Source organism: Aulonocara stuartgranti, assembly GCF_965226115.1.
Source record: "Aulonocara stuartgranti genome assembly, chromosome: 20".
In the NCBI taxonomy this organism is placed as follows: Eukaryota; Metazoa; Chordata; class Actinopteri; order Cichliformes; family Cichlidae; genus Aulonocara; species Aulonocara stuartgranti.
In genome coordinates this window covers 2,966,717-2,979,861 of record NC_138956.1, presented here as the reverse complement: position 1 = coordinate 2,979,861, position 13,145 = coordinate 2,966,717, and the positions used below count along the sequence as shown (strand labels likewise).

General features: G+C 40.1%; 1 protein-coding gene across 1 annotated transcript; it reads right to left on the bottom strand.

The window, feature by feature from the left end:
- Window positions 1–439: 439 nt before the first annotated feature.
- tmem9 (transmembrane protein 9) lies at window positions 440–4,347 on the bottom strand. The gene is made up of 5 exons (XM_082517876.1): window positions 3,948–4,347; window positions 2,550–2,641; window positions 2,304–2,412; window positions 1,945–2,076; window positions 440–1,840 (listed from the first exon to the last, which is right to left on the bottom strand). The coding sequence occupies exons 1-5, from the start codon at window positions 4,038–4,040 to the stop codon at window positions 1,697–1,699; spliced, it is 570 nt and encodes a 189-aa protein (XP_082374002.1). The 5' UTR covers window positions 4,041–4,347; the 3' UTR covers window positions 440–1,696.
- Between the last annotated feature and the right edge of the window lie 8,798 nt (window positions 4,348–13,145).

Below are 13,145 nucleotides of genomic sequence, written 5' to 3'. Positions count from 1 at the left end.
TCCGTAAGCCCACCCTAACCGCTGTAAGCGCCTCACAATACTCGGTAACATTCACTGTGACCAAATTATTTAGTGTTAATGTTCATAACCAAACAATTTAAATGAAAGTCAACCAGCCCACCAATCACCAACCCTTAAAACAGTCGGTAGAAGCAGTGGTGTTTCAAAACGTGTAATTCCCAAACCAGGACGTTTGTAGTTACACATTTCAAAACACCTTTTCAAACTGGCAAAATGTCTTAAACATGCCACAGGTGACTGTTTTCCCAGCAGCTGAAAACCACTCAACATGTGAGTAATCTTCAAGCACCACAGACCAGTGCAAGAACGCGCACTTACTGTGTACTTTGTCGCCCCCTAGCGCCATTAACAGGAACAGCAGATATGAAAGGAGAAAAGTAACTGCAGGAGAAAGAAATTCCAAAACCTTTTTTTTGAGGAATTTTCCTTTATTATTTCACATCAAGCTAAACATATGGTTCTATAGCACACTTAGGCCAGAGATGCATATAATACATTGACAGAAGGGATATTAAACAGTAATTACAAATCAACTAATCAAAAATCAATTAAAAAGATAAATTAGAAACCAATAAACTTCAGTAGATCATACTGTGTATGAGGTACAGTAATGCAAACCAGTGTGCCTGTTTTTGCTGTACTAATAATTTCCCAACTGGGAGCTTCAGTAATAGGATGCGAGCAGGAATTCACTGACAGATAATGATGCACACAAGGCCCTGAAGCCACGAAGCATCTGGATTCTGCCACATTATCATCAGCTTTAGTGGTTTAATGCATTCTCCTGTGATTTTTCTGAGAGTCCCTTTAAAACTCTGATAAATGCCTCCTTTTCTTTTTCTCTCTTTGCATGAAAAGAGTGTTACGTCAAATTGTGCTGCAGAAAAAACAACAACAAAAAAAACAAACAAAAAAAACCCCACACATGGCTATGGTGCTGGGTTCAGTCAGAAAATGTAAGAATAAAATTAATACAAATGCAAGCACTAGTTAACAATGGGTGAAATTTCTTAGTTGACCTTTCCGTCTGTTATTTTTAGAAAGCTGTAAAGTTGGGAGAAACACGATCTCCCACACAAAGAGAGAAAAGGCACAGAGTGGGGCGCTGCTCAGATGTGAGTATACAAAGTCCAAAATCAACAATCATACATTAAATTCATCCAGATTTAAATACCAATAAATAATTAGTGCCAAAACAATAGCAACAGCATTGCAACTGTATAGACAGAGCAGTCCTAATTAAGTTAGCTTATTCTGAGATCACATCATAAATTATGCTTGAAGGAAAAACAATTATAAATATTAACACACAATAAGCTGAAATGCTTTTGACAGCCAGTGCAAAATGGGAAAAGTTATTATTTTATTAAGACATTCAAAGCTGCACTGATGTGCAATTTGCTGAAAGGATTTGCTGAGATGACTTTAGGTCTTCAGCAGTGCTTCAAGCATCAGTTTTCTTTAAACTGCAGCTTTGCCCATCTCAAGTTTTTACATCTAGTAAATAAACCAAGTTTAAACATTGTCGTAGTAGATGTGTAATGTTTAAATATTAATTCGGCAGATGCGGTGCACAGCAATGACAAGAGGTTTTGTGACAGTGCCACTGGTGTAATAGCAGACGGCCCAGGAAGGTTACGCACTCTAAACTTGGCGTTAAGGTCAGCCTTAAGGTTTAACTTAACAACTTGTGGCGGTCAAAGACCGTTTTGCGCTGCTCCTGGACCTGCTTTTTCCAGCGCTGCTGTGCTCCCTCAACCCGCTCCAGCACCGTGTTTCCTCTGGCCTGGCTGCTGCTCTCTGCCTGCGGACGCATCTCCTGAACACAAACCAGAGACGGTTTGAAATCAAGAACTTTAAACTCCACAGAACCCAAATAAATACACTGGAGTGTGCTTGGATGCTGTCTTCTTGAATGGTTACCTCAGAGTCTTCCTCATTGTGCAGCGGCTGGGTGTACGGGTCATGCTTGCGGATAAGAGGATCAACCAGTAGCAGGAAGAGCATGTAGAGCAGCAAGGCGCCCACGACTGACAGGTAAATGATGATGGTCACCTGCGATATTTAGCAAGAGTAACTCATTGAATCCAACATATAAGCTTTGCAAACTATTCTTACAAATCTTTTCTTTAAAAACAAACAAACAAACAATAAACTAGAAAGGCTTTGCAAGATTTTCAACGACTCATCTTGTATGACAAACAATCACAATGAACCCGCTTTGCTTGGGAATCAAAGCTGAGGAAGATATGTCGTCATATCCAAGAGAAAGTCAGTTGTACCTTAATTGTGTTGCTGCTTCGTTCTTCATACTTGCACTCACAAAGCAGACAGTAGGCTTCCACATCATGGCCAGGAACAGGCATGGGCTCCACTACATGCAGGCAGTTGCTGTGAAAAAACATGAAAACGTTTGTCATTTCTACTGAGCTAAGAGAAAGAAAACCCCTAAAAACACTAGCGCAGTGAAAGAGTAACGCCTTTTCTTTAAAAATCCATAAAAGTCTAAATAAAAATATTCTTCTTACCAATCTTTCTGGGAGAAATTTCTGTTATAGATGTGACCGGTAATGTTTCTGTAGGGCGGACAGATGCATTTGCAGCGGACATCCTCAAAGCTCTGCAAGAATTAAGGAACTTTTGTAAAAGTGGCCCAGATTCAGCCCATCTTTCCCCCACAGCACCACTTCAGACGTCTCTCTGTTATTAACACAAGCAGTTATACAAACAAACACTCTGACATATACTCAAGTTATTCTAAGTCAAATGGCACAAACACACAGATAAGGACAAAATTTTGAGATCCTCTATGAAAACTTTATCTTTTGGAGCATTTAAGTGCTGTTTGACAGTGCAAGAAGTTTAAAAACACAGCTTTTCTTTTCTTTTACATAATTTTAATTTGGGCACAGAAACAAAATTATTTCACATTAGCCAAAAAATACCAGAGCCAAAATTATTAGCCTACAATACTATACTTTTGCAGTTTCCAACGAGTCTCACACACACCTCCTGAGTGATCCCAGGACAATTTCTCAAACGCCTCCAAATTCGGTGGTGTTTTGGAGGCAGCTCTTCACAGGAGTGACGCATGTTTTGGGTGATTATCGTGTTGAAAAATAAAGCATAACCCAGACCCAGTTTTGCTGCTGACTGCTTGATGTTTTCTTTCAAACACTTCACGTATCCATCTTTTATGATACCTTCTACCTTAATGAGATTCCCAGTGAGTTGTACACCTTTTCCCTTTTGTCTCATCTGACCAAAGGACTCACTTTCTATGCACACTCATTCTCCAGGTTGACCTTGGCAGACTTCAGTCTGCTTTGAAGGCGTCTCTTCTGCAGAACTGGAGTTTGTGTTAGTCTGCAACCTCGCAGTGTATTCCTACTTCTAGTTGATTGTCTTCTTTAAGACTACAATTCCCAACTTGGCTAAGAAATTCACGAGTGTCCTGGCAGTGGTTCAGGGGTATTTAGACACATCTCTCACGAGTTTTCTTTCCAGAGTCTTTGAAATCTTTCAGAGAGATAATATTATATTATAATAATATTTACCCTAATAATGTTTTTCTGTGCGCAAATAAAACTGATTTATAGTCTCTAAAGAAAATTCTTATGTTGTTTAGTTAAAAAAGCACTTGGGAAAATTCTGACAAAAACTTTAATCAAGATAATCATTATTTAGATAAAATAATGTAAGACTAACATAAACAGGTATTGTTTAAGTAGATGTAATTGCATAATTGTGCTGACAATATCGCCCTTGAACTATTATTTTACATTTCGTTATTTAACTATACAATCTTTATATTTCACTGAATAAAACTGAGCACAGTTTACTGAACATCTTCCCATAAACAAAGCGATACTTGATGACATTTAATCCACAAACACAGATCCTCTGTGTACCAGCAGGTCTTTTACCTTAGCTCGAGCAAAAACGACAACATCCAGCAGAAACACGGTCACCACTGCGGCTGCAGCAAACATCCAGGATCTTCCCCAACCACACGACATTTCCCCAAAGGCAAAACAACTGGCACGACGACTGAAGGATCAGCAGCAAGGCTCTGTCAAAATATAGCAGCTAGCTAGCACTGCAAGGCAGGAAATCCACGACACGAAATGTCGTAAAAACTGAAGAAACAAAGCTCGCAACGCGGTAACTTCCGCTGTGAGAGTGAGGAAAACGTCTGTTTCTGCGTTGCATTCAGGTTGAAAGTGTGCTCTCACTTTGTTTAGAGCAAAGATCGCCAAATGAATTTTGTCCTTCCTTATTCCGGACTCGTCACACATGAAGAAAACAATCCGACAGCAAAGACGCAGAGACGGCGCCACCTTCTGGACAAGATAAGAAGTACAATAAAATAAATGCATATTTATCAAGCAGGTTACATTATAATCACTTACTGTCCCTCTTTATGTGGGACTGCACAGCATTTTACCCCCACATACAAACGCACACATATCTTTAGACAGTGTCTCACATTTTGACTGGTTCTGCAGGACATGCGCTTTTCTAAAGTCTGGCTTTTACTAGTTGCATATGAAGGGAAGACTTTTTTTTAATTATAGACAGAAAAAGGAAAAAGGTCAGCCTGTCTGATGTCATACCCATCAAAGAAAGTTACCAAAAAGTCACAAGCTTTGCACATTTTATTGAATATGATGGAAGCTACCAGAAAGAAAAAGAAGATGCAGCATATTTTGGAGAAACAGAGGGTTTTCTGTGGTTTTTTGTTTGTTTGTTTTGTTTTAGTTTGGTTAGTTCGGCCCCCACACAGCGAGAAGGTCCTGGGTTTGAATCCAGTCTGGAGCCTTTTTGAGTGGCCTTTGCGAGGGGATCTGTCCGGGTACTTAAGCTTCCACCCACAGTCCAAAGACATGCATGGAGTTAGGTTCTCTGGTAATTCTAACCTGCCTGTAGGTATTTCCAGAACTGCAGATGATAGAATAAGCAATTCAGCTATGAAATGTTTACATTTTGACCACTTACAACATTAAAATAATGTTTAAATATTAATGTGTCTAAAAATTAGATATATCAATGATGCATAATTCCAAATAGCAATCATATGTATAATATACATGAAGCAGCCTTTATTAATCTTTTTTTTAATGACCAGAATAATCAAGGATGCTTTATATTGTTTCACTCAACACTGCTCTTGAGTCAAATCCAGTTTCCATTTTGGAATTTGAAATATGAGTCTTAGCTTCTTGACCCAATCAATACCCCTATTTCCTGGTAATCCTGCTTTCACATCTCTCTGTATAGTAAGCTACTCATACCTTTAATAAGCCACAGAAATCAATGACTCACAAATTCAGCCTGAACCTCTTGAGCTTTCGGTCATATAGATCAATCGAGACCGTGGTTGTTTCTCTAATAAGCTACGATATCAGCGTGAACAACAGAGCGCCGTCTGTGTGTAAACACTGTCGTTCGTGTGACCTGTGATTCAACCACTTAAATCAGCTGCAATGCTGCCAAGAACTTGTTTATTCTATATATAGTTTGGAGATTTGGAGTGCTGGGATTTCAGTCTCACAAAGGACGTGAACTCAGTCAGTTTATGTCTGCCTACAAGGTTGTTGTTGAGCTATTTGTACGCCTAAAAAATATGAGTGATGGGAGACTTAATCATGTGAAACAAATACACAGACAACAGAAGAAATCCCTGAAATCCATATTTGTACTCATTTTTTCATGCTGTACAAATTACTTATTTTCAAATTCTTCCTTTAAAAAACAACACATTAAAAAAGATTTCCACTCTTTTACTGAAAGATGCCAACCACGATGCTGTTTTCTTGGGTGGGAGTTAACAGGTGATATTTCACGGGCATTTATGTTTGTCAGAAATTTAAATTTTGCTGTTTTATTTTTATTTACAGTGAGCAGGTTTAGTTTTATGAAAAGACAAGAACTGGTCGGATTATGTGGAGAAAACCTTTCACCCAGACAATATTAGGCTGGTGATGTCTTTTATGCTGTCAATGACCTTTTGCTGTTGATACACTTGGCAAGTTAGTTCTGAATGCTTTAAGTGTGTTTTGGTTTTTAATTGATTCCTCAATTGATTACTTCATGAACTCATGCATGTACTTCTTCATTCGTGTAATGATCTCCGTCATAATTGGACTAATAAACGCTTTAGATGGTGATTTGTGCGAGCTGTCTATAATATATTTCATTCTCTCACTTCTGTCATTGTAAGCCACTTAGTTCTCATCTTCTCTGATGCATGGCTGCCCTTTAATCCCCAGGCCAATTACAGCATAAATGACACTGACCAGAGCCTAGTGCCACGTCTCATTATCAGTTCAGACTTTTTAAGAAAAAGAAAGGAAAAGATTCAGTTCTTCTTTGGGTAGACTTGGTAAAAAAAATATTCATTTAGGAAAGAAAAATGAATGTAGTTGTTTATGTAAAGTGGTTTATTACCACTCAACTAAAAAAAAAAGCACTGTAATTGATGCGGGCAGATACAAATATTTTGACAAAGTCTTTAGCCGGTGAACTGCGAACGCAGCCTGACTATAAAACAGCAAAGGGAAATGATCCATAATGGAAACACTGCAGAGAAATTCAACTCATAAACAACATCAGAGGGTGTCAAGTTCTCTTACTTGTCAAGGTACCTGAAAGTATTGACTGAATCACATTATTCAAAGCGTTCATTTTCCAGGGACCTGAAAGCATCAGGCACTTTGCCCACTAGGAGATGCTATAAGGCCCAAGGCAAAGCAAACTCGACCAGCAGACGTTAGTCAAAGCAGACTTGGATCTGGAGCAATGTGGATACGATATAGGGCATATAAAATAAAACAAGAGAAAATATATTGTGAAATTCAAAGATAGAGCTACATAAAACCAATTAATTATTAGCTAAACAGCTGCAGCAGCACTGTAGATAAATACCTACCTTATATGACTCACCTATAGGATCTACAGGTTTTTGTCCTTAATCTAGCATTTTCAATACACCCCTCAACCTTTCAGTATGTTTCTTTTTGACCTTTATCACATCATCTGCAGTGTCTTTTTGCCCTCCTCTGTATCATGCTTTTGGAGAGAACACTGTTTGAATAACAAGACTATCTCTGAAGCGATATCTCTCCTCTCCGCTGAGGTGATGCATTGTGGGCAGTAAGACTATTCTAATGGACACACGTGGTAATTACAGTAGTGGGAGGTAGCAGACAGTGGTGATCCAGGGACAGCGCAAAACTATAAATCACAACTCCTGGTTCCGCCCTCCTGAGCGTAGCCGATCACAGTCAACCAAAAAGCAATTCTGCCAACATGTGTTTGCACATTTGTCTTCATCAGCCACTGGCTTGTTTTGGGCCCCTGGAATTGAATTTTTCTTTCCCATGGTAATCAAACAAAGACTACTTCTTAGGTGTTTCACTCAAAGTCCCCTGCATTAGGTCTAAATATTGACCACATGTGAAATATACTTGTCATTTTTTGTGTTTAGTTTGATCCTGTTGAAGTTACAGGAAAAAAAAAATATCAAAGAATTATTAAATTACAGGATGTTTTTTTTTTTAAATAAAAAAAGCTCTGTGTGATCTTCAGTCAGAGATAGAAGATAAAAATCGCCTGTTATCAGTTTCAGTGATGTTGCGTTTTTGGAGGTAGCGTGAGATGCTTGCTAGAGAAATGTTGTAACCAAAAGAGGTGTCAATAGCAAAGGTGTTACAGCAGTAAGCAGTGATGGTGACTCAGAGTACAGTGTGTGCCCTGCTCTGCTTTATCTGTACGGACAGCTGCCTGTCAGCCAGCTGAGCCCATGCAGGGGGAAAGGTGTCTGCTGAGGAGCTGGTGTCAGCAAGGTGAGAGCCGAGCCCGGCTACGCTGAGCTGAGCTGAAATGGATGCAGAGGAGGGAGTGTCTCCTGCCTCTGAGGGACACCGATTTTCAGCAAGGAAACAGAGACTGCTGGAGCAGGAAACTCAGCCAGACAGAACATGAAAGCCAAGAGCGGCCATGACACATGATGGACACAAACGGAGGAAGGGAAGCTGTCCCCACACTCACCCGCCCACCACTCGCTATTCCTCTCCTTCAGCAGTGCTGCACCCCTGCAGAAGGAGAAAAGAGAAACATGCCGATGATGCTTGAATTGCAGTGGCTCTCGGTTGAACTCTGCCCCCGTGTAATGTGTTGTCTTTGATGTTGTACAAGATGTTGCAGAGATGCAGGGAAACTTCAAAGAAAGCTTCATAGGCCAATTGCAGAATTGGTCAAAAAAGATAAATAAAACAGCAAGCTGCCAGAAATCCACACGCATCTTTCAAGGGAGACCAGGGGTCAGGCAAGCAGACAGCTGAAAACAATAGCAAGAAATGAAAGGTGACATGGATTGAAAGGTAGATAAATAGCTGCGGGGGAGGAAGGAAGTTTGTTGTTGGTATATAAGGATGCAATTTAGGTTGTAGTCTTGGAAAAACAGCCTGCTGGTTTAACAAATACAGGCAGGCCGGTCAATAAACTGTCAGCTATTAACGTCTACTTTAAGTGACAAGGCCCCCCAGACTGATTTATAGAGCCAGCGATGCATAGAATCCTTACAGATAAAAAATGTTAGGCACCTGGCCGATCAAGTCAGCGAGCAAAACACAACACACACGTCAGTCAGCAAAAAGCACAGCTATAGATATCGATGTGGATCTTCTTTCAGAGTAAGCTCAAAACAGAAGGAGGAAGGTAAACAGCCAAAAGTCACCAAGAGCCTTTTTCCCCCGACAAAGCGATTCCATGATCAGAAAACTTTGTCAGCTCCTTTGGAAGGAGACTCCATTCCTTCCAAACGGCAGGGACAGAGGTTTCTGTGTGATAAGTTTTCCCTAATGAGGTGATACAGACATTGCCACACCCTTACTCCATCTCCTTGTGTCAGTCTGTGATCTACCTACCCCAGCTGCAGGCCACATCTGGAGGCATGATAGATTTCATCCACAGGGGGCCTCCTTTGCCAAATGTCACCGTGAGTCATCTTCCTTTGTTTCGGCATTTGTTGCAATGTGACCTGGCAGCTCAGTGGTGCGCCACGACGGACTGCCACTGACACTTTCACATACACAAACAAAACTATTCTCGAGACATAAACGATATAAAGTAAAAATGTCTTCACAGGCGGTACGGTTGAGTAACTTGTTTGGTGCTTTCTGCCCGGAACAAATCAGATGTAAACCCTGTGATATAGAATCAAACTTGTCATCTCACAGCTTCAGAAATCAATAGAGCCCCACACTCTACCACTAATCTCAACACACATGGAGCGAGCTCTGGATGACTCGTCCAGAGACGGCGGCAGGAGCAGAGAGAGAGGAGTAAAGGAATAAGATAAGATGGATCAAGGTGACAGTAAGGAAAATGAGACATGAGCTAAGTAAGTTACATTTAAAGCTATATATGTTAAGTGTCTGCACATTGTTGAGCACATAGTTTTCTTTAATTTGCCTCAAATTTTATTAGTATAGACTGATTTGGTTTTAGATTTCTCCTTTCACACCAGTACAGTGGAAGCATATTAGGTTTATTATGACATTAACAATTACAGAAATGCTTCTCATGTGACCCACAAAACTCACTGTTGAAGAAGAAACATTTCATGATATTGTGAAGCCTTTGGCAGTGAGTTCTGCAGCTATGATCTAAAGATAGATTTACATAAACTGTGTTTTAGCTTTACTTTTCAGTGCCTTACTACATACAAAAATAAAATTCAGTCATCTTGACTGTTGGAAATGTAGGATGGTGTAGGGTCAGTGCAGGAAATGACAGAAATCAATTAAATATTTCAAAAATAGGAAAGTAATTGTCGCGGTTCGAATTTTGAGGAAGAGACATACGACTGAAAGTCCATAGTGGGTCAACACAAATTATTTTATTAAAACACATATATGTGGTGAAGATAGACTCTGTAAAACATCAGACTCCATCTCCCCCCTAACAATAGGTGGTTGTAATATTTATACTTATGATGACCAGTACCTCGCATCACTAAAACAGAACAGTTCCTCTTTCAGTTCCTCCAGATGCATCCTGTTGTTCTACTTGTCTAGACTTAAACAACACTTGCAATCCTTTCACCCAGACAGGCTATGTGTCTGTGTCGTTAATCTAAGTGCATGACCTTCCTCTACATCACCTGTTACCAGGCAAACATCCACAGCACAGGGCACACGGCCTTTATTTCCTTTCTTAAACAATCATAGAAAACATTTGTTAAATTGTATATATATATATATATATATATATATATATATATATATATATATATATATATAAGCAATCCTTCCAGCTTGAACTTTGCTCCATTGATTGGCCAGACATCGCGCTGCCCGTAGCTTCAAACCATTAATTAACTTGACCAAGCTTCAACCCTTTACTTATGCAATATGTGTATAACATGTTACAGTTGCACCTGCAATGAAAGATTATGTGCTTATGCTAACACCTGAAATACAGACTTTAATATAACCTCACCAGTTTCAATAAATGTGTCAATGAAATGATAACAATGATAAATCATAAATGGTGAAACAGTAATAATAAGGATTATGCATAGTAACATAGATTATGAATATAAAATAATATTTCATCCCGACATAATGTAATGTGTTTCTTCATAATGTACAAATCCAATGTTTGATCAGCGTGATGTAGGTTTGGAGCTCGATCTAGCTTTTAAAAGCCAAATAGACGCCTGGAGTCAACCTGAAATGTCTGCAGTTAAGTTACAAACGCTGATCTGAAAATGTGGAGATTTCTGAACAATATAAATAAAAACAGAATGCAAGGATTCACAAATCTCACAAACCCATAGAAAACATATCAAATGTTTAAACTGAGAAAACATACCATTTTATGAATGATATGACAAAGAAGACCCGCACTGTCGAGCAGCTAGAATCCTAATCAGGCAGGAATGGGGCAAAGGTACCCTGTCAAAATCCAGCAGCTGCTCTCATCAGCTCCCAGATGTTTATGGGCTGTTATTAAAAGAAAAGGGGATGCTACACAGTGGCAAACACGACCCTGTCCCAACCTTTTTGAGATACGTTACTGCCGTCAAATTCAAAATGAGCTAAAATTTTTAATGAAATAGTAAAATGAACTTAATATGCTTAAAAAGCTTCTGTTTATCAAGCAAGCACTAAAGGATTTCTACCATTTCTTTTCACATGTGCACTAGTACACTTACAGATGAAACCTGAAAAATAGATTCTCATGTGCAGAATTGATTGAGTGCGACTTAATTTGCAGTCAGGGCAGTAAAGGGCTCTACATCCAAAATTTCCTTAATGGGATTCCTTAATATTAAGCATAAAGTGATTGTTTTCAGTGTTTTTCTTTAACTCCCTTAGGTGAAACTGAGTTAGCCCACCCTATTTAACAGCCTCTGTCATATCTCATTCCCTTTCTGGTCTTTATAGACTTCATCGCAGGCCTTCTTTTAATGGAGGAGTAGAGAGGCTGTTTACCAGACGTGAGGAAAACAGAAAACAGGGATGGTGAAAAGACAAGGGAAACGGGGTAAGCGAGAGGTGGAGGTTTATAGAGTGAGAGCGAAACTGCGAAAGAAAAGGGAAAAGACAGAGAACCAGGAGGAGGTGGGGTTAGAGGGAGACGCTCCACTGCCTGGCTGACAAACACAGGGTCCCTCCAGAGTCAGGCAGATGAGAAGGAGAGGAGGAGAAAGGGAGAGGGGTGAGAGAAAAGGAGGGGAGTTTGATGTGGGCAGTCAAGCCCACCACCCACCAGCAGCCTTCCTCTCATTCTCCACAACTCCACCCCCCCGCCCCCACTCCAGCAGAAAATCTATGCCTGCTCTCTTAGTATTCCTCCCATCTCTTGCGAAGGCTCGGCGGAGGGGAGAGCAGACAAGTGGACTACTAGTGAGGCCCTGGCCAGCCGTGTGTGATGCTATCTGAGAGCTTTTTTCCCTCCTTCCCTTTTAGGATGGGGTGTTTGCTCAGGGCTGACAGGACAGACAGAGCACCCAGCCACTTGAAAACCTCCACCAGGGACCTGAACTGGACACATCCTATCTGTACACCCCATTTTCCTCCCCTCCCCCCCCCGCAGAAAACCTGTAGATCAATGGGGTCAACTGTGCAGGTTGTCTATTCTCTGACTGAACCAGAGTGCGCAGATGAACCAGGGAAGGTGTGGCGGACAAGTGTGGAGCAGGGAAATTATTTTACTGCTATTGTTAAATAATAAATATAATCTGTAGTTTATATTGCATTCAGAGGTTTAAACAGTGGGTGTCTTTCAGAAAGACTAAGTTGCAGGCTGACAGGAAGTTGCAGAGAGTTTGCAGAAGTGAAAGCAGAAAGTTATTTTGAGCAGCAGGCTAAGACGATCATTGCTTTAACAATGTAACAGATAGCTTTAAGAAGGCCTTAAGATGTTAACTTTGTATTTTTTATACACAATGCATATCTGTGCTTAGAGTTGGAGCTCAGTCAATTAATTGGGGGTTGGAAGCTTTGTTCGGCGCGATGTCCGGACAATCTATTGTGCAAGTGACTTGGAGCTATAGAAGGTTAAAACTGCGTACATGCTTACAAAACACTTATATATCAGATCATTTTATATTAAGGTTTCATTAGAGGTTTTTGATTAGAACATTTAGTAGATGACATATAAATAGTCTCAGTAAGCCTCTGGTCTGGTGAAAGGTCAGAAGTGCAGCAGGTGAATTGAGAAAGAGCATTTAAGAACAAGAGACAGTCAGTGAGAGGTGACATACACATACACACACAGATGAGTTAGAATTATTTATAGGAAAGAGGTTAGTCATGTCTGGTTCGAACTGCGAAAGTGTCTCTATAAAAAGAGGAACCATCCCTTGGTGTCTCTGAAAATAAGGAACGAGGTCTTGCCCGATGGGTGTCAAAAGGTTGACCGGAGGAATCGGCCATGAAAATAGAAGATGATGTTCTTTTGAACTATCTAAAAGTCATTGTTGTTTTGATATTGACGTATGTATATATCCTGTCTGTGACGCATGAAGGGGGCGTCAGTAAATCAAACCCTGATGCTATAAAATCTGTGTATGCTTTGATTAAGTCGAAGATCACTTGCTGTCTACGTAC